The 20,886-nt window shown below is 51.6% G+C and overlaps 1 protein-coding gene and 1 long non-coding RNA gene across 3 annotated transcripts; one reads left to right on the top strand and one right to left on the bottom strand.

The window, feature by feature from the left end:
* Positions 1-12,430: 12,430 nt before the first annotated feature.
* TMEM158 (transmembrane protein 158) lies at positions 12,431-20,042 on the bottom strand. 2 transcript variants are annotated; one of them, XM_070238906.1, is made up of 4 exons: positions 18,857-20,042; positions 15,739-15,920; positions 14,888-14,999; positions 12,431-13,861 (listed from the first exon to the last, which is right to left on the bottom strand). In XM_070238906.1, the coding sequence occupies exon 1, from the start codon at positions 19,897-19,899 to the stop codon at positions 19,012-19,014; it is 888 nt and encodes a 295-aa protein (XP_070095007.1). In that variant the 5' UTR covers positions 19,900-20,042; the 3' UTR covers positions 12,431-13,861; positions 14,888-14,999; positions 15,739-15,920; positions 18,857-19,011. The 2 variants fall into 2 exon arrangements, with proteins under 2 accessions (XP_070095007.1, XP_070095006.1); XM_070238905.1 differs by having other exon boundaries at positions 12,431-13,716.
* LOC138918231 (uncharacterized) lies at positions 13,608-15,275 on the top strand. The gene is made up of 2 exons (XR_011427304.1): positions 13,608-13,745; positions 14,668-15,275. It is a non-coding gene; the product is annotated as an uncharacterized lncRNA (long non-coding RNA).
* Positions 20,043-20,886: the final 844 nt, after the last annotated feature.

Raw genomic sequence — 20,886 nt, 5'->3', positions numbered from 1 at the left:
CCCGCGAGCTCGGAGAAATGTCCTAGTTCAGGTTCTGCCTTTTGTGGAGAGGCAGAAGGTGGACACCTTGGTTCTTGGCAGTAGCTGGTCAGACCTAGTGAACGCCACTTGCCTGTGTCTAGATCCTCGGCTAAGGCCGGCTGAGCCTCCTGGAAAGGGCGCCACCTGGTGGTGGGCACTTTAGAGGCCTGGAGCACGCTCTCCCCGCCCCTTCTCTCTCTCCCTCTCTCTTGCTCAGCTGGTGCCTGTGTGCAGGTAGGGGGTAAGGAGGGGTGGGGCATGGAGATTTCCCCTCTGCAGCCTCTGATTTCCCTGGCAATCTGCTGCTTTGGGCAGGTTTGTTGGCTTGCTGTGATCGAGGGCTTGGCTGGGGCGCTGGACCCAGATGCTGGAATTCAGGCCCAGCTTCATCACCGTAGGAACTTAGACAAGTTACTAAAGGTCGTTGAGCCTCAGTTTCTCATCTGTGAGAGGGAGATCAAGGCCCTACCTCTAGGTTCTATGTAAAGAATAAGTGAGATTATGTGTTATCTGAGTTTGGGTTCCCCAAAAGCAGATCCTGAGAGATCCCAACGTAAGTCGTTTATTTGAGAGGGGAATCTCAGGAAACACCACTTGGGGAGAGGGATGTGAGTCAGGGGAGAGGAAGAAGGTAGCAAGGTGTGCTGCCACTGGGAACACCTGGTGCTCAGTCACCATCAGCATTACCCGGCCAGGGAGGCACTGGAGCTGAGTGCTGCTCCACCGATCCCCATCGGGCTCTGATTGAGGGCTGCTCTTGGGGTTCTTTAATTCCTCAGCACTTTGGCTTATTCAGTGCATGGGCATAGTGGGCTCCAGCAGCCAGTGTCCCAAGATGGATTCAGAAATGATGGCATTTGGAAGTTAGGCCAATACGCATGGCAATGGTCAATGGGGAGGAGTTATGGGTGGGGAACCACCAAAATCTATATGCGTATTTAAAAGTTCTCAGAACAGAGAGGGGCACTAGTAACAGCTCAGTAAACAATAGCTATTAATAATAGTACACATCAGTGGTCCAGTCAAGCGCACTCCTTCTCCACCAAAGTGTGACATGACCAATAAACTGGAAGGGGGTACCGATAGACTGTGCACCATGGGGAGGGCAGGCGCCAACAGCCCCACAAGAGGGTGTTTGATGTCGCCCCATTTTACAGATAAGGGAGCTCAGGCTCATAGAGCGTGAGAGCCACGTCATGGTCACGGGTCAGTTTACGTCAGTGTTGGTCTCCCACGGGCAGGTACTTCTCCCCCGCCAGCGCCAGGACTGTAAAGAGTTTTCATCTTCTGCCTGAATTAAAATGCTCTCTTTTTCTGAGCCCAACCATGACTGTGCAGAATTTGTTTCCATCTGCAAAATGTCAAGGCTGAGTCTTTTATGTTCTGCCCTGGGTCTGTGCCTGACAACGAGCTCCATCCAAGCCCAGCGGCTGCCTCAAGCCCCCGAGACTCATTGGGAGTCTTGGAATAATAACAAAAGGAATAATTCTCAGTGGCAGGAGAGAGCAAGGGAATGGTTTTATCATTCTTTTCCTGCACCACCCAGACCTGAGAGAAAAGGAGGGAACTGGGGAAACAGAAAAAGCTTGGGGGTCTGCTCTCTCGCTCATTTGCCGTCACGCCCATATGCGATAGTGGAGCTTGCCTGCCGTGGAGCTGGCTTCGTGTCCACCAGGAGCCAGAAATCCAGGGTCCCATAGCCTGCACCATGGTTGGTAATAGTCTGCTCAGCTTTCCTTCCTGAGTGCCACAGCCACATCTGTCAGTGCTGGGGACGAGGAAGAGGCCCCAGCTACCCCCATTTGGCTGTACCAGCAGGAGAGCAGCCTGGGAGTGGGGTGGGGTGGGTGGGCCTGCCACGGAGAGCGCAGGGTGTCATGGTTCAGGGGCAAGGAGCCATTTGTGGGCTCTAGGGCAGGGGACAAAACCCATCTTTTACGGCCCACATTCAGTTCTCACTTGGAACAAGGTTAAGTCTTTCCTTTATTATTTTTAAATTTTTAAATTTTTAAATTTTTTTATTTTGGTAAAATATACATAACATAAAATTTGCCACTTTAACCATTGTTAAGTATATGATTCAGTGGCATTAATTACATTCACAATGTTTTGAAACCATCACCCTTCTGTTTTCAAAACTTTTTCATCCCCTGAAACAGAAACCCTGTACCCCTTACCCCCTTCCTCCAGCCCCTGGTAACCTCTCCTCTTCTTTCTGTCTCTGTGATTTTGACTACTCTGAGCACCTCCCATAAGTGGAATCATATAGTATTTGTCCTTTTGTGACTGGTTTATTTCACTCAGCATAATGTCTTCAAGGTTGCTCCCTGTTGTGGAATATGTCAGAATTGCCCTCCTTTTTAAGGCTGAGTAATACTCCATCATGGGTATAGACTGCATTTGGTTGACCCCTTCATCTGTCGGTGGAGGCAAGCCCTTCCTTTACATCTCTACCTCATCACGCCCTTTAAGAAGAGAGGAACAAAGAAGGCACTCAGCTCCCACACGACACTCCCGCAGCACTGGCCTGCCTTGCCCAGCCACCAGCAGCACCAGTGGTCACTGACACCGTCTGGTAATGCTTCTGAGAACAGCAACTAAGAATAACTTACATGTGTTTCAGTCAATTACCCATAAGCACGGATTTAATGATTTGGTCCTCGGAGGTGAGTAGACTAGGCTGCATATTCTGTGAGGACGAGGTCCAGGCCTGTTTGATCTCCACCCTGCACCCAGAGCTCACTGCGGCCTGCCTGGCAGGTAGTAACACTAAGTGACTATTTTCTGAATGTGGAACGAGACAGCTGGCCCACAGGGCTGGAGTGGATTGCTGACTTGGAGTAATAATACTCCCAGCACTGTGTGTTGAGCCCTCCACGCCCCTGAGCCTAACTCTCACGCTCCTTCATTCTCATTCTTCCTCCAACAGCCCTGCAAGGATAGGCATCATTCTGCCCATTCTACAGACAGGAAAGCTGAGGTTAAGTGTTTAAGCCAAGGTAGCACATGGCAGAGCCAGGTCCCCATGGAATCTGTGTTCCTGGAAAGGTCTGGAGAGGAAATAAACTCTTTAGTGTGTTACCTTTTGAAATCTTTACAATACCTGTGGAGAAGTACTGTTACTACTCCCATTTCACAGACAAGGAAATTGAGGCCTAGCAAGCAGCTAGCAAATGGCGGGGCCGTATCTGAGCCTGACCAGGCTGGCCTCACTGCCCACCACCTCCACCCGCCTCACTGGTCCAGTTTCTCACTCCGTTCTCCTGGAATCACTCCACAAGCTAAAACGTCAGGTGTTGCTGGGTCTTTGGCTTCTCTCTGAATACAACTGGTGGGAGGAAGAGAGTCTACGGGGGTTTTCCCATCTCACCTGGCTAATTGAGTGTGATTGGGGGCTCCTGAATGAGGCAGATGTGTGGCGTGACAGACACGCGCTTATTGAACCCGGTAATCACACTCGTCGTGGATCTATGTTTAGAAGGGATTGGAGCTGTGTGAGTCGGCTGGGGCATTGCTGGAATGACGGGGGCAGTGCTGGAGCACCCCAGCTCTGTCTGCTGCCTTCCCCATAGGGCAAAGACTCGAGACCCAGAAGAGAACCTGGAGCCCCCCCCTACACTGAATGGGCAGGACCGGGGCAGGCACTTGCCCCAGGGCAACGGCTCCAAGCCCCAAGTGGTACCAGGACTCTACATGTCAGCTGGCTTGTCAGAGGGAGGCGAAAGTCCCCAAGAAACCTCCCTCCACGTCCCCAGTGCCCTCAGAGTGAGCCAGACTCCAGGCAGGGGGAGAGAGGGCGCTTCCAAAAGGTCAAGAACAACTGCTCTGGATATTTTCAAATGTCAGCAATAATAAACTCCACTTGCTGAGCCTGCCTCTGCACCAGGGAGCGCCCAAGGGGTCTTCATAATGAACCCTCCCAACTCTCCTGCTGCAAGGTAGGTGTTATGTTCCACTTTTACAAATGAGAAAACGGAACTCAGCGAGGGGAAATGGCAGAGCTAAGATGCAAACTCAACGTCCCTCCGTGATGCCTAACCCCCACTCCTTTGCCTCTTTGTTTGTGAAAACCCTTTAGCACCAGGGGAGGTGCATGAGAGAGCCGTTGAGCTCCCCGCACATGGATGCTGGTGGGGCGATTGTGTGCAGGGCGGCAGGTGGGTCTGTGGTGTCCTGGGTGACAGGCAATGGAGAGAGGGCCCCTCTGGGCATCGCCCACAGCTGTCTGGAGCCCCTGTTTCTCTGGGCTGGCTCTCTGGCAGCCCCATGTGGGAGGCGCACTTGGGTCTGCCCTCAGGTATTCTAATCCAGGTGAGTCTTCACAGAGCAACCAGGCCAGGACAGCTGCTGTTTCCTTGCAGATCCTAATTGCAGGGGTGTCCTTGGCAATAGGAATGCCAGTTCCCACCGAGGTGGCTCGGGCTCTTGAAAAAAAAACTCTGAAGGTCAAAGGGGCCACAGAAGAAATCTACCAAACCTTCTCTGAGCCTGGGCTGGAAGGGTCCTGAAAGGAAACCACAGGAATACATGATTCCTGCTTGTAATTAAATCCAACAGAGAGTTCTGGAGGGCCTGCCATGGGCACATCTCTGCTGTGGTCACATCTCTGGGCAAAATTCCGGGATTCTCCCTACACCAGGAGGTTACATCCTAGGTGGGTTTTGGAGTCACAGACTTGGCCTTGATCCTGGTTCTGTTTCTCACCAGCTAAGCAGAACGTCTCAGAGCCTCTCCTTCCTCATTGTCTCAGGGTGGAGGTGAGGCTGGGTACCACTGGCTAGGGACAGAACACAGTGCCCGGCACTTGGTTAGTCCTCAACCATGACAGTTATTGCTATCCTTCATTTTCATTATTTGGCAAAGCGGTTAAAAGTAGGGTTGTCAGATAAAGTACAGGGTGCCCAGTTAAATTTGAATTTAGGATAAACAGCAAGGAATTTTTTAGTATAAGTATGTCCCATTCGATATTTGGGATATACTTGTATTGAAATAATTATTCATTGTTTACCTGAAATTCAAATTTAACTGGGCACCTTGTATTTTTATTTGCTACATCTGGCAACTCTAGAGCTTGGGCAGGTTACTTAACCACTCTGTGCCTCAGTTTCCTTATCTGCAAATCCAGATAACAGCAGCAACTCCCTCACAGGGTTATCCGGAGGCTAAATGAGAGAATTTTGTAAAGCATTTAGCGTGGTGCCAAGCTGCCCGACCTAGCAGGCACTCAGCAGTAAGGGTTAGCTGTGCCTACAAGGGAAGCATGGAAGGGAGTGGCTGGGCCCTGCCTCAGAGTCCCCCAGCACCCAGGTCCTGGAGGCAACCCAATCTCCTTCAGGGGGAAGGAAGCGTTTGCAGCTGGTCAGGCTGTTTGTTCTCTCATTTGCCTGCTGCCTCCCCCACCCCCAGGTGTCCCGGGCTGTCCACAATGTGCCCCCGCCTTATTCTTACCTCTGCTGCCCTTGAGCTGCAGCCTTGCCACCTTTCTGCCTGGGCCTCTGTCTGTTCCTGCCCTAAATGGCCAGGCCCTGGGGGCCTCTGGCCTGCCCGGAATACGCCTCCCCTGACTGGGTCCTCCACCCCAACCTCCAGCCCAGACTGCATCCATCTAGCAACTTCTACTGGACACCCCCCAACCCTGCATAGGGCAAATGCCCTCTCTGTGCCCTGCCCCATGCCACGTCCATGGCGGCCCCACAGGATCCTCCCAGCCCTTTGATGCTGGGTCAGTGTATCAGTGTAGCAGGACCCTCATCTGAGCAGGTAAAGCACCCTGGGGTCCTGGGTGACGGAGAGGAGAGCAACCTCCCGGGCCACAGACGCAGGGGAGGTAGGATGGTGTCGACCTAAAGACCAAGATGAGGCTTCTCCTATTTCAAGTCTGACCTAAAAAGCACCTTTTCATGAGAAGTTCATAGGTTGTAATATCTTCCATAGGTGCCTCTCAGGCCTGTTCCCTTCCATCACATCACTTAATCATTTACCAAGACGTTCAGAAGGGAAGATTTTGAAATTTGTTTCTTTGAAGCTTAACTTTTTAAAAAACATGCGAGCTGGTTTCTAGATTTTTCCCATCATTCCAGCTTCCTGAGCCCCACATCTTTTAGGAGATCCCAAGTTCCCTACCTCTTATCTGACAGATAAGATTCCCAACGGAGGGCCATTAGACACCCAGTAGGTGAATCTGAACCCCTTTTGAACACCTATTTGGAGATATTCCAAATTTAATGACCATGGAGCCAACCTGGGCCATGCATGGTTCTCTATCCTGAGAAAATGCCAGACCCTTGGATTGCATTCAGAAGTTGAGGGAAGGCAAACCAATTTTTAAAAGGTAGACAAGAGTCTTCACAAAGGGAGAGACATGAATGGCCAATAGTCAGATGAAAAAGTGCCCAATATAGTCACCTGAGAAATACAAAATAAAACCACAATGAGAAACTGCTACACGTTTACTAGAATAGCGAAAATTAAGACAGACCATTCCAGATGCTGAGGATGTTGGAGCAACCCAAACTCATGTATTGCTGATGGGAGTGTAAAATGATACAAAAACTTTGGAAAAAGTGGAGTTCTTATGAAGATGAACATAAACATACATTTACTCTATGATTCCAATTCTACTTCTAGATATTTACCCAAGAAAAATGAAAACATATGTCCACATATGTGGATTTTCACAGCAGCTTTAATAAAGTAACTCAAAAGTGGAAACAACCCATGTGTCCATTATGGAGAAGGGATATACTGTGGTACGGTGTAGAATGGAATACTACCCAGCAATGAAGAGGAACCAACTAGTGAAATGCATAACAACATAGTTGAATCCCACAGATACGCTGAACAAAAGTAGGCATACAGGAGTCCACACTCTGATCACATTTATATGAAGTTCTAGAAAAGGCAAAACTAAACTAACCAATGGTGAAAGAGATGGGAACAGTGGTTACCGTATGTGTGTTTGTGTGTGTGTAGTGGGGTGGGGTGTATGAGGTGGGGAATAGGGTTAGAGAGGGGGCACAAGGAAACTTTTTGAGGTGATGGAAATTTTCTGTATCTTGACAGAGTCTGGGTTATGTGGATGTATGCATTTGTCAAGAGTGATCAAGAACCTAAGATCTCATCACATGTAAATTATACCCTAAACAAAACAGAACAAAACAAACCCCTTGCCCCTACATTAATTATTAATTCATTAAAAGAGAGAGGAAGAAAACACATTTTAAAATCTCTTCCCCTGCAATTTGGATGCCCAGGATAGCTTACCCCGTGCTGATTGAGAAGCCTCACTCTACAGTCCCAGTAGATATTATCAACTCTGTTTTGCAGAGGGAAATACTGGGGTTCCATGGGTGTAGCTAACTTGCTCAGGGTCATCAAGAAAATGTCAGTTCCAGCCCTGCCCCATGTCTGTCTGGCTCTATAGCCCATTCTGGACCACCTCTCCTGGGCTCCCCTCCCGGGGACTGAGCATGCGTCCCCGAGATGCTTGGCGGTATGCCAGGAGGGAAACAGGTTTTCCTCTTGGATGATCAAGTTAAATAATTAAATTTTTTGCAAACAGACGATGGTGTAGCAAGTAAATTTTGCTGAATTTTTAAAATAAAAGGTACTATTTTTTAAAAAGTGCCCCTTGTAAGAGGCAGTATTAGGTAACAACCTCAGATTCCCCAGGATGGGGGGCATTCTCCATAGTGGCCAGGGGGCCTTTCGTGGAAGAGTTTGAGAATTAATTCACCGCATCATTATACCACCTTGCCGTGTGTCTGGCCGCCAGCTCCTGCCTCTGTGGGCCTGTACTGCTCACTGAGCAAGCAGGCTCTAGTCTGATGCTCAGGGTCATGCACCAGAGACCTGGTCCTGCCCTGGGGGTAGTGGTGGGGGGTGTGGTTCAATCTGCTGTGTTCCCTGTTGTCCTGTACCAGGTAGATGGAACAGGACACACAGCTTTCACACATGTGGCATAAAGTTCCATTACACTTTAAGTTTATGTTACAAGGGCTATCAACTTGGAGAATCAAAACTGATTCTTTTAATGTCCACGAGATGAGCATTTTGGGGAAGGACCAGAAGGAGTTTCCTCATGGCCTTTAGTGCTTATTAAATGCTATATGCGAACACTGTTTTCCACACTGCTTCTGGCTGTCTGCTTGAAGATGCGACTCGTCAATCGCCTGAAACTCGAAGATGGCTGGAGCAGAGCAGGTGTCTGCAAACTACAGCAAAGGACCTGTTTTTGTATGACCTGTGAGCTAGGAATAATTTTTACATTTTTAATGAGTCAAAAATATCAGAAGAAAGATAATTCATGACTTGTGAAATTTATACGAAATTCAAATTTCCGTGTCTACAAATAAAGCCTTACTAGAACACAGCCAAATTCATTCATTGACCTATTATTTATGGCTACTTTTGAGCAACACTGGCAGAGCCGAGTAGTTGTGACGGAGACTGCATGGCCCACAAAGCTGAAAATATTTACTACTTGGCTCTTTGCAGAAAAAGTTTGCCAGCTTCTGCTGTAGAGCAGAGGCGTCTTGCCCGGAGCTCACAGGAACTCTGCAGGATTGCCCGGGAGCAATCTCTAGAGCGAACTGTCTCTCCTTCCCCAATGGAGTGTGGCTGCTGCCCCCACATTCAACTTCCCATGGCATTGATGGCTTCTCCCCCAGGGGAGAAGGATGGGCATGACCTCGCTGTTCCCATGTCTCAGGTGCTAGGCAGCCAGGACTCCCTGAATCTCTAGCACCTAAGCTCCGAGTCTTATATGGCACAGGTAAGAACAACCTTGTTCCGTGGGACACATACTTTAAGTCTGGCACCAAAGATTCTGATTAAAAAATGAGGCAATTTATTTGACTGACCATTTAATTTTTATTTTGGAAAAATGTGCTTAAAATATACTTCTGGTTACCGTAAGCTAAAATATGCATAATTAGATCTAAATCTTCTAAATCTGGTTTACACAAGAAAAAAAAAGAGAAGAAAGAAAACAAATGGATTCCGATGTTGGATGAATTCATGTTTGTTTGTCTGTTTGGTTTTTTTTTTTTAAAGATTTTATTATTTCCTTTTTCTCCCCAAAGCCCCCCGGTACATAGTTGTATATTCTTCGTTGTGGGTTCTTCTAGTTGTGGCATGTGGGACGCCGCCTCAGCATGGTCTGATGAGCAGTGCCATGTCCGTGCCCAGGATTTGAACCAACGAAACACTGGGCTGCCTGCAGCGGAGTGCGCGAACTTAACCACTCGGCCACGGGGCCAGCCCCGTTTGTTTGTTTTAAAGTAACTTTCAGTGGAATTACCAAACTGGGTAAACCTTAGTGGCGGCACGGATGCACAGGAGAGACAGGGCTCTGTGACCACTCTCTCGTGCCTGAGCTATGAACTTGGGTAAGATATTCAGCCTCCCAGAGCCTGAGTCTGTTCAAAAGTCATTAAGATGTGGAGAATATTACCTACCCTACAAGATTCCTTGAGGATTTGGAAGGTCAAGCTGCTGGCATGAGCAGGCACACAGCCCATGCTAATTTCTCTCTTCCTTACCTGTGTGGACCCTGCCTTAGAGCATGACACCCAGTGTTAACTGACAAAGTTAAAGACGTCACTTTTTAAATGTTAAAAATTTCTCATTTCTCATTAGCTTCCTTGGCTTGAAAAATCTTTATTCCGTGGCTCTGGTCATTTGAATAGAAGAATGCAGAAATCATAATTCTGTAAATTATGAGACCCACACAAATAGCCAATTTAGACAATCTAGTGGCAAAAATCATTCTGCTATCTTAAAAATCCTCTTTTCTTATTTGTTCCATGTTTTTCCCGTTCAAGGCACCCAGAAAAGTGAGTGGCCTTGGCCTCTGTTTCAGTCTGCCTGGTGAAGTGACACTTGAGGGGTGATTCTTTGTAGCTGGTGTGGTCTGACTCGCCTGGAAGATGGGGAGGGGAGGCCAGAACGTGGGACTGCAGGCCTGGAGGGACTGAGGCCTCGCCTGGCCCAACAATCTTGTTCTGTCGACGAGGAAACTGAGGCTCCGAGGAGGAGCGCTTTGCCCATGGCCAAACAGCTCATTAATGGTAAAGCAGGTACCGTAAGCAGGTGCCCCGGTGCCCTGTCCCATGTTATTACCAGTCTGCTGGCAGCCTTAGCGATACTAATACTGTATCCAATACTAATACAATACTAATGTTAATGCTAATGCTAATACTGTGGCACTGCCCTTATAATGCAAGTATTGGGGAGCCAGGACTTTCAACACAGAGGCAAATAGCAGGGGCTTCTGACTTCATCAGGGAGGGCCAGCATGACAGAGCCAGCTGTACCTCAGTTGGCACATGTGCAGGACCCCCAGAGGCAAGGCCAGCTGGCCAGACCTCACCTGAGACTGGCAAAGGCCTAGATATCAGCACGCCAGCTGGATGGGGAGTTTAAAGCTCAAGTGGCACACTGAGCTTCATGCTGTCTGGGCACTACGCACCCTGCCATCCATTGCTGGGAACAGGACCCCAGAGCAACGTGGGGTCTCCCGCTATCCTGGGGGCCTGCACACCCATCCCCAGGTGCTGTGAACGTGGGCAGCTAGCATCTCTCAGCTGCCTCCTTCTCTGGAGAACCAGGCCCAGCTAAATGGGAGCTGCCAGGAGGCTACACGGCCCCCGGCATCCAGACTTTGGCCAAACTGACTGAAATGAGAGTATAAAATGAAATGAGAGCCCTTTGCCTCCAGGTGGGGCAACTCTATGGTGCAGTTCCTGCTCCAGAGCTCCTGTGGGGTCAGGCCGAAGCTGACTCCAGCTGAGACACATTCTGCTTCCCTCGGCCCCCTCCTCCTGAGAGCACCCCTCCATAAATCACCTGTGAAAGTCTCTCTATCTCAGCCTCCGCCTCTAGGGAACCCAATCCTAGACGAGATCCATCACAGAAGACCTCGACACAGCCCATTGATGGTGAGTGGTGCTCAGTACCTTTGGCCCATTGATGGCTCCTGTCCTTGGCTGGTTCCTCCAACTCTGGACCCATCTCCTTCCTCTCTCTGGGTGTTCTGTCTTCAGCCCCTGCCCCCAGCAGCAGGGACATCTGAATGCAGCCATTACTCCGTCATGTGGCATTGTGACAGCTTTTTGGGCAGCATTATACAGGAGCAATATCTTTCCTGCTTATTGAATCTCAGACTTCATTTTCGCACCGAAGACATCAAATAAGCCCAGACAATACAAGGCAGCTCCATGGTTATGAGTCGAGGAGGTGAAGTGCATTGTTCTTCCTCTGAAGTTCTGTTCCGTTCCTTATCAGCCTCATCAGAAATCTCAGACACAAGAGCGGAGACATGTCTCCAGGAGGGGTGGTAAGTTGGGTCTGGCTTCGATATGTGTCTGGAGATGATAAACTTGGGATGGGAAAGATAGACAACCTCCCCACCGCCCCATCTCCGTCAAGCCTTTGGCCCTCCGACAAGTGTCAACATCCTGCGCTGCTGATGTTGGACCCGCACATCAGGAAGACAGCCTTTAACACCTCCTGCCCTGAGAAGCCCTCTACTACCCTCTGCAGAGGGAGGGGACCCGAGGGTGGGGCAGGCAGGGCGCTGAGAAGAGGTGCCTGCTGGGGTTAACACATGTATAACATAGGCATGAACATTTGTCGATAAATATTAGCCACGGTCACTGGGGGTCTGGGACTGTCGCTGATATCGATTCATTGATCTTATGAAGGGCATTTTCTTATTTTTTCAATGACGTAGCATGTGTAACAAAGAAAAGTTTTGAAAACGGTTAAGTACAGCACAATCCCATTTTTAACATAAATAATTACTCATGGATGCACATACATGGGTAAAAACAGACTGGGAGTACACGCACCACAATGCGTGCAGGGCTTATTTTTGGGTGTTAGAAAGACAAGTTCTCTTTTCCTTCTTTTTTATTTATCAACATTTCTAGCACTTCTACAATGAATATACATTATCTGTGTTCAAGCAAGAGTTCAAGGATGATGCTCTTAGCAAAGTGTCCTTTCTGAGCCGTGTTAACCACCGCGGCTGCCCAGTCGGGGACACGGTGACAGTCTGGAGTTGGCACCGTGGGATGTGCCTCCCCGGGGGGGTGAGACATTTCGGACCTCGGGGACTCGAGCCTCCCAGGACTGAAGGAGAAAACCATTTTGGGCAGAGGAGAGTTGCTGGAGCTGTCCCCTCAGGGAGAGCCCTTCCAGGAGGGAAGCCACAGAACCTACTGCCAGCTGTTGTCCCCATGTTCTCCTGCTGGTAGCCACCCCATTGTAGGGCCCCCAGATGCCCTTCCTACTCTGCATTGTTCACCTGCCCTGGGCTGTGGCTCCAGGTCATCCTCTCCATTTCTCCGCCCTTTGTGCCTTTGCAAGTGTATGTGGGGGTGGGGGTGGGATGAGGTAGGGATAATTTTTCTGTTTTTGAAGCTGGTGTTCTTAATTCTCTTTTTCTTCTCTCCTCTTAGTTATTGTTTCTCCTTCTACTTCTCCTCCCCTCTCCAGTTCAAAATAACAATTAATAATAATAGTATTTATGATGATGATGATGAGGAGGAGGATATTTATTATTATTATTGCCAGTGTAGTCCTCCTCTAGCAGCTGCAGAATTATCTAGAAACACAAGAGGTGAGGAAGGGTATAATGTTAAAGCCTAAGGTAAGAAAAGAGCATCTTTCTTACTGGGAGAACCAAAGAATATGGAATTTAACCTGAGCCAGGACACTCCTATGATCATAAAATATTCTCAGATAAGATTCCAAGATACTAGAATGATAAAATCACAATTCTAGTTTACTACACAGTGTGAATCATGATTTAACTCCAGAGTGGCTAGCGTACAAGGAGGTAGGCTGGAATAGAGCGATCATGTTGTCGCTGGCTGCTGGGAAACAGCGGTGTTTCAGAGAAAAAGCGGCACAGCCACCAGGACGGGGCTGATGGGCCCTTTGAGGTTCTGAACAGGTTTAAATCTGCAGTCCAGGGGTCACACCTGTGGAGAGATGGAGAGGTAGGTGGTCCGCAATCTCTCCAGGCCCCCTCCCATGCACAGTGACCCTCAGAAAATCTGATAGAACTTCTCAGGAGTGCAGCAAGGACTCCTTGCTGGTCACAGAGCAAAGCAGGTCCTGGGGGGCACCCTGAAGGTAGGCTCTTTCCTCGAGTGCCAAAAATGCTTTCCAGGAGACAATTTGTTACTCAGAGTCACAATGAGACCTTAGGGTGTTATCATGATGCTAATTATTTTGATTTTTCATCACTGCCCCTATGAAAGCACAAAACTAATGGGTCCTTAGTGGCACAGAAGCTCATCCTGGTACTTTAGGAGACAGTTCTGGGAATACTCAGGCTGAGGGTGAGGCGAGGAGAGAGGCCCTTAATTGTCCTGAGTGGGCAGCAGCCACGCCACCAGTCCTCCGAGGACCATGGTACATCGCCATCCTCCTCAGAACACTCCCTTTGGACCCTGGCCTGTCCTGGGGTGCGGCAGAAATCACCAAGTGTCAGCACTGGTGTGGAGGATGCCAAGGCTGCGCTGAGGACTGCGCGGTCTTGACAGCTGGAAGTGAGGGATGAGAGAAGGCGGCAGCTTCTTCAGAAGGCTGATAGCGGAGAAGAAGATGTCTGTGAGCCGTCCTGGCCTGCTGTCTGTGAGACCCCGGCCTTGGAGAAAACAGCAGCAGCTGACAGTGACAGAGCTGCCAGGAGAGTCACGAGGAAAAATCGTGTAAGTTTACAAAGTTACTCAGAGCCGATGGGAGGTTGTAGGCCCAGAGAAGAGGGGGTGCTTGAAAAGTTCTGAGAGCTGGAGGCCAGTAGGAATGCTTGTCCCCGGGGTAAGACCTGGAGCAGACGGAGGATCTGGGTGACCTCGGGGTCTGCCGGCACCTGGTGTGAGCAGACTGCGCGGAGCAGGTTTGCCCTAACGCGGGAGACCCAGCAGGGAAGAGGGGAGAGGTGATACCTCGTAGACGCCTGCCCCCAGTGAGGGTGGTTTTCATTTGTTCCCCAAGCAGTCCTCCACGTGGCAAAATGGTTTGGCACTCCCAGCCCAGAAGGACCAAGTAGTACACTGGGAGAGACGCCCCAGGAGAGGTGTGGCAGAGCTGGGAAGGCAAAGGCACTGTCTAAAGAGGACAGTCCTAGGCTGGGGGTGGGGACAGCAGAAGGTCTACCAGCAAGAGACCAGACGGGACCTGGGAGGTGGATGCCCAGAACAGGCACCGTCGCGCACCCTGGGTGAGGTGTGCACCACAGCAGCCAGCTCACAGCAACCTGGGCCATTGGTTTCTGTCCTCCCCATTCTCTCCTTAGTGATTGTCCCTCCCAGTGTTCTGAGGGAAACCATGTAGCTATGTCACAAGCAACTCAGCCATGCACTGAATGTCTTCACGTTGTTCTTAACTCTCCCAATCCTTATAGTCCTAAACCTCTAAAGCTAGCTGAGAGATAGATGATTTTTTTCCCCAGTGAAAGGAGAGAATTGGAATAGTGAAGACCAGCCCTCTTCTTGCCCCTAATGTCAATGAACTAGTCATTTCTATACGGTGGGCAAGGCACTAGGCCAGGAGAGATGGGATGTCTGTTCTGACCTCTCCATTTCTTTCTCCCCATTTTAATTCTAACTTTCCTCGCATCCTTCTCTCTAGATGACTCCTACATCACAGGGATCCAGAGTGTATTTTTGCCAGATTGAGTTCTTTTGAGACCCAATTTAGCCAAACATTGGAACAGCCACCAGGCTGATGACCTCATCACTTTTGAAATCCCCAGGAGCAGCAACCTAGCTTCCAGTGCGGGCAGGTGAGGTGGGTGTCACAGGAGGAGAGTCTGGAGACGGCTCCTAGGATGAATCCTTTGTCTACTCACCAAAGTCCCGGAAATCTTCTGGCTGACATGTAGATCACACAGGTACAGTGGGGTTGGGGGTTGTTTTCACCAATCCTGCTCCTGATATCAGGTTCTCTTCTCTTCTCAAGACCTGGAAACATGACCTCTTTGGCTCCTTTGTCATTGGGTGGAGCCACATGACTCATTCTAAGCAATGAGCAGACAGGATGTGACTTCTTGGCTGGAGCACTGAATTGCCGTGGGGGACCCTCCAGAGTTCCCTTTCTCCTCACTAGATGATGGTGGCCACATTGTCGAGTCTGGGTCACATCCAACCTGGATCCCTGAGCCATTCCAAAGGGCACAACCCCTGCCAACTTTGGACATGTAGCATGAGTAAGAAATAAATCTTTCTTGCGTTAAGGCACTGAGATGTTGGGGTTGCTTATTATTGCAGCATAGCCCAGTGTATCCTGACTGACACCATGATTTGAGATGGAAAGAAAGAGGCCTTCTTCTTTCGACATGTACGTCTATGAGGTGCAACGATTAAACAAGAATTGGAATTGGGGACATTTCCCCTATCACCACTGATGGTGGATATTACAGAGCAATCCAAATGGAAGAGACAAAAATAGAATGTGTGCTCTGTATAAAAAGAATACAAATGATAATCATTTATGTGATCTGCTCCTATGTGCCTAAGGACCATGTGGCTAGAGCAAGCCTGCATCTTGTTAGGTAAACTGCCCATCACAGGCTGGGTTCCTGGAGAAGCAGGCTGTATGCTAGAGATCAGTGTGCAGGTTTATTAGGCAGTGCTTTTGGACCAACACCTGTGGGAGGGAAAGGATGGGAGGAGGCAGGAGTGGCAGAGGGAGAAGTCAAACCTCCATGGTTTCTCAGTGAAGGCTGAGCCAGTCCTGGGAGGAGTCCTGAAGGTGGGAGGACCCTTCAGAGCCATCCCGAGAGGCTCGGGTCTTCATGCCCCCTGTTGATCCGGCACTGGATGTGGTGCCCCAGGAAGAGCGTGTGGCTTTGGGCGGAGTGGCTCTCTTCGCTGAGGCAAGCCCTAGGGGAGACAGGTGTTCAGACTGGGGCCAGGGCTGCTCTCATGATGAATGTAGACAACCCAGCAGGGCAGCCCAGGGCAGTGGCTGGATTTTGAAGGGTGGGTACACATGCTCCTCGGGGAAAACTCTCTCTCAGGAGAAGCAAGAATAGCTGAGAATGATGATTCATACTGAGGGCTGAGCTATGTCACTAGCAACTCAAGGTGTTCCCAAGAGGCCTTCAGAGAGGGCTGGAACCTGGGGATTCCACACATGCGCATGCACAGGCTACAGTGGCACACTCCCTTTCTATGAAAGAATTGCTGCCTGACCTTTAGTAAAATGCAACTTGGAAGTGTTTCCCTACTGAGATGACACAGATCAACCTGACTAGAGGACACAGACCCCACGCCTGAGCCCACCAGGACCTGACATCCTTTATGTTGGATGATCCCAACCTAAGAGACCAGAAGCACACAGGCTCCATCCTCACTTTGTGGTCCCCTGCTTGGAGCTCTGGCTCTCGGAAAGCAGCCAATGCCAGCGTAAGGAGAACTAACCAGTCCACGGGTTATATGTATATATATGAAACACAGACACACACACACACACACACACACACACGCGCGGGTTCCACTGGCAAGTCTGAAAATCTCCCTTCAGGAAGATCTACTGTTGCAGATATTGATATTTCAGACCCACCCTAAATAAGCATTCATTAGGGCCCATCCTGTGTAGGTATGTGTATATATAGCCTGTATATATTATATTATATATACACATACACACACATATACATTTTATTAAGTGCCTGAGTATCTCATTTAAAATTAATGTTCTCTGGCTCCTTTGGGTTCATGGCTGCACAGAATCTGACAGTGACGGTGGTGGGTCAACAGAGGAGCAGACCTTGAGAGGCTAGTTCCTAATTCTCCTTGGAAAGGAAATTTCTGACGGTGAAAAAATACCAGTCAGGGAGGCAGAAGAAGACCAAGGTTTAGTCTCAGCTCTGCCTCCTCGTGCAGCTGTGTGATTGCAGAAAAAATGCTGAACCTCTCTGACCCTCAGTTTCCCTCTTAGAAAAAAGCAGGGAGGGTGATTGCGAGTGTGTGTGTGTGTGTGTGTTGTATTAGGAATACTTGATGTGACTTTCAGAATTACAAATGCCATGATTATATTAAAATTGACCAAGGTTGGTGGTTATTGATTTCCTCCTGCTAGTTACCACGGCATTGGAAAAGAGGGCAGTTCACAACCCACGTTGCTTTGGGGCATAAGATTTACAGTGACTTGCAAGGCTAGCAGATTTGTGTTACAGTGAACTTCTTCAGCGTCTGCACAAGGAGACAGAGGAAGACCACCACCCTTGCCCCCTCCTCTCTCAGAGGCTGGCCTCTGCCAGAGATAGCCCTGGACCCCAAAGAGCCAGAAGGGCAGCTGGAGCTGCAGGGCAGGGACCCCGCCTCTCCTTCAGACAGATTTGGTGAAAAAAGGGTCCCATTTCTTTGATATACTAGAGACATCTCAAGATAAAAGGAGGCTCTGTATTTTGAAGGTTCCCTTCCATCAGCACACAGTTAAACCGGGAACACATCAGAATCCCTTAGGGGGCTTGTTCAAACACAGCTTGCTGGGCCCCCAGAGTTTCCAGTCCAGTAAGTCCTGGGTAGGGCCCCAGTTTTGCGTCTCTCACAAGTTCCCAGGGGAGGCTGATGGTGCTGGCCTAGGGCCCCCACTTTGAGAACTATAGTTTTAGATCAATATTAAGTATTCACTCAAAAGTGAGGAGGAGATGGGAGCAGGAGAAAGTGGCCTTTAAAGTCTTTTTTAAAAGCTTTTAAAATGGTCTTTATATCAAGTCATTTTAAGGACTTTTCATTTACTCTTCTCCTAAAAACCAGGAAGAATCTGAAACAACTGCCCAGAAACCAGGAGACAGGAAAGCCTTGAGGTTGTGAACGGTCTAGTTCTCCAGAGTTTATCTTTAAAAAAGTCCTAATGCCAAAATAATATCTCAGATGTTAAAGCCAGCTTTTGAAATGTGCTCATATGCTAAGGTTTACACGCACGATAAAGAAACCTGCGTGCCTTTTAAAATGAGTCACTTCCATGAAAGACACCCAGCTCAGAGGAAATACTGATTTGACCCTGTTGGCATTGTCCTGGTGTTTTGCAGAGCTTGGGGCAGTGGGTAAAAGGCAAATCACATAAGCCCCTGTATACCACCACGACAAGAGGCAGTGCGCCTGAGGGGTGGGCTGGGTGGGTGTTGGGGGGCAGTGTGGTGAGAGGCGAACAGTCGCCATTAGGGAAGTAATACAGTTTGCTCTCCAGCTCTCCGACAGTCCGGGGGGCAGAATCGGCCCTCCTTTAACTTTTTGGAGGTTCCCTCCCTCATGTCTCAGGGGAACATATTGCAATTCTTGGATTGCTTTTCCCTAAACCAAATAAAGAAAAAGCTACATACGCAGCTCTGGAGGAAAACGTCTGTATTAAAAGCCAAAAAACCACAGAAATACAAGAAGAAATGCCCACCAGGCCACGTCACTGGATAGATCGACTTGGAAAAGGTTCATAAAGTTCATTGTCAGCGGTAACAATATATCGGTGTGAAATCCAACCCATGCCCCCCCTTTTAAATAAATTAAAAAAACAACAAACTTCTAATGCTATGTTTGGATACAAAGAGCTTCTCTTACTATAGCAATAGCAATTTGATTTTGTTTTTTTACTAAAACTTTCGTTTAAAACAGTTATTAAATATATAAAACAAATACACAGGATTTGGTCATTTTCTGCCATGAATATAGGGCACGTGGGTGCGGGGAGGGAGGAGGGCAGGGGGGTGCGATCGAGGGGAAAGGGCCCCATTTCCCTCCTCTGTCTTCCGGGCTGGGCTCCCACCCTTCAGTGCAAGGGCTTCATCTGCTTTTCGGACCCAGAAGCGCGCACAAACCTTGCTCTTCCGACACGCTGGGGCCTCTCCGGCGGCCCCCTCCCCGGAAGAAGAACTAACGGTCACTACGGCACGAAGCACACCGGCGAGTCTCCCGGCGGGAAAGGCACCCGAGAGCGCGGACACAGGGCGGACGCGGCGAGGAGCGGGGCGGGTCACTTGGTCGCCGCCCCCGAGGTGACGGCCGCAGCGGCGGCGGCGGCGGCGGCAGCGGCGGCGGCGGCGGTGGTCCCCGCGGGCACGGCGGCGGGGGCGGCGGCGGCGGCGCTGGCGGTGGTCCGGCGCTGCTCCATGCCGTTGGGTAGGAAGCCGGCGATGATGGGCACCGGCCAGATGAGGGCGGCCACGCTCCACACGACGATGACCAGGGTCATGAAGCAGGCCACCAGCGTGGACTCGATGGGCTTGCGGTTCAGCCGCCAGCCCGGCTCGCCCTGCAGCTCCTCCAGGCTGAAGTCCAGGCAGCAGAAATGCAGCGGCTCGCCCTGCAGCCACAGCGGCCCGGGCGGCTCGGCCGCGGGGTAGGCGGGCAGCGCGGTGGGCGCCCCGGCGGTGGCGCCGGCGGCGGCGGCGGGCCGGAGGCGGCCGGGGCGGCGGCCGCGCACCCAGCCGCAGCCCACGCAGAGGCGCAGGTCTTGCTGCGCGCCGCCCGCCGCCAGCCCCAGGTGCTCGATGAGCAGAGGCGGCCCGACGCGGTGGAAGGCGGCGGCGAAGAAGGCGCGGCCGTGCGCGTTGGTGGAGAAGAGCAGCAGATCGCACTGGAAGCCCCGCGGGCGGCCCCAGCGCACGAGCAGCGAGCTCAGCATCTGCCGCTGCACGCTGATGTTGCACGGCGCCGCCGCCGCCTCCTCCGGGCCCGGGCGCTCGGGGGGCCCGGGAGCCGCCGAGGTCAGCAGCCGCGGGGCGGCGGGCTCGCCCGCAGACGACGCGTTGACGGAGGCGTTCGGGGGCGCACCGAGGAGGCCCGGCGCGTCCGCGGCCCCGCCGCGGGCGGGCGGCAGCGGGCAGGCGGCGGCCAGCAGCGCGGCGAGCAGGGGCAGCATGGCCTGCGGCGGGCGCCTACGCGCGCGGGGCTGGCGGAGGCTGCATGGCGCGTGGGAGCCCGGCGGGCGAGCGGACGGCGGGACCGCGGGAGCGGGCGGCCGGGCGGAGCGAGGGCGCGCCGGGCACCTGGCAGCCCGCGGGGGCGGCGCGGAGGCGGCGGCGGTGGAGGCTCGCTCGGCGCGGGGATCCCTCCCGGCCCAGCTGCGTCTGGGGTTTCCCGCCGCCCCCGACGCGGGGGCCCTCGGACGGCCGGGCTGCTCTGCGGGGCCCGGCGCTCGCCCGGAGCAGGGTTCCCCGGCTGGGCTCCGCCTCCCGCGCGCCCCGCCCCGCCCTCCGCCCGCGGGCCCGGAGACTCCGGGGAGGGCGGGGTTCCACGCGCCGGGGCGGGGCGGGGCGGGGAATCGCCGCGTGCGGGCCGGGAGGGATGCGGGCAGGGCGCGGCGGGGGACCTAGAGGCCGGCGCGGGGGCCGGCCCAGGCGGGGCGGTGTCGTCGGATGGCCGGCTCGGGGTGTCGGCCGGGCCGGGGAAGCCTGCGCTCGCGCCCGGCGGCCCAGCTACCCTGCCGGAGTCCGACTCCAAGCCGAGAAGGCGCTCTGCGAGAACTGCGTCCGCGGAGGGGGGCTGGAGGGCCCGGACATCATCCCTTTGTCACGCCTCAGGGGAGCCTGCGATGTCTCACCTTAGCGCTCATCTGGACTCTGCTCGTTTACAGAAGGGGAAACTGAGGCCGAGAGAGAGAGGAAAAGACTTCCTCCGACCACCCCATGAGCCAGAACCAGAACTCTGGGCCACTAGCTCTTTCTTCCTTTCCACGATGTCTCTTAAAATCTCAAACGCGGAGAGTTTGGCTGGTTTTAAATGCGTCTTCAACACAATAGACCCACTTGATAAGTCTCCTCACAGCGAGCAACCCCTAAGGAAAATTCCAAGAACTCTACCGAGTTTTAGGTGGAGACAGGCTGGTGGGAATGTGAGGCCGGCAGCC

This window comes from Equus caballus, chromosome 16 (genome assembly GCF_041296265.1).
Source record: "Equus caballus isolate H_3958 breed thoroughbred chromosome 16, TB-T2T, whole genome shotgun sequence".
Lineage (NCBI taxonomy): Eukaryota > Metazoa > Chordata > Mammalia > Perissodactyla > Equidae > Equus > Equus caballus.
This window is presented reverse-complemented; position numbering and strand designations above follow the sequence as displayed.

What these genes read in the sequence shown, in the direction of transcription:
- TMEM158 (XM_070238906.1), bottom strand. Translation starts at nt 19,899, where the DNA reads ATGCTGCCCCTGCTCGCCGCGCTGCTGGCCGCCGCCTGCCCGCTGCCG.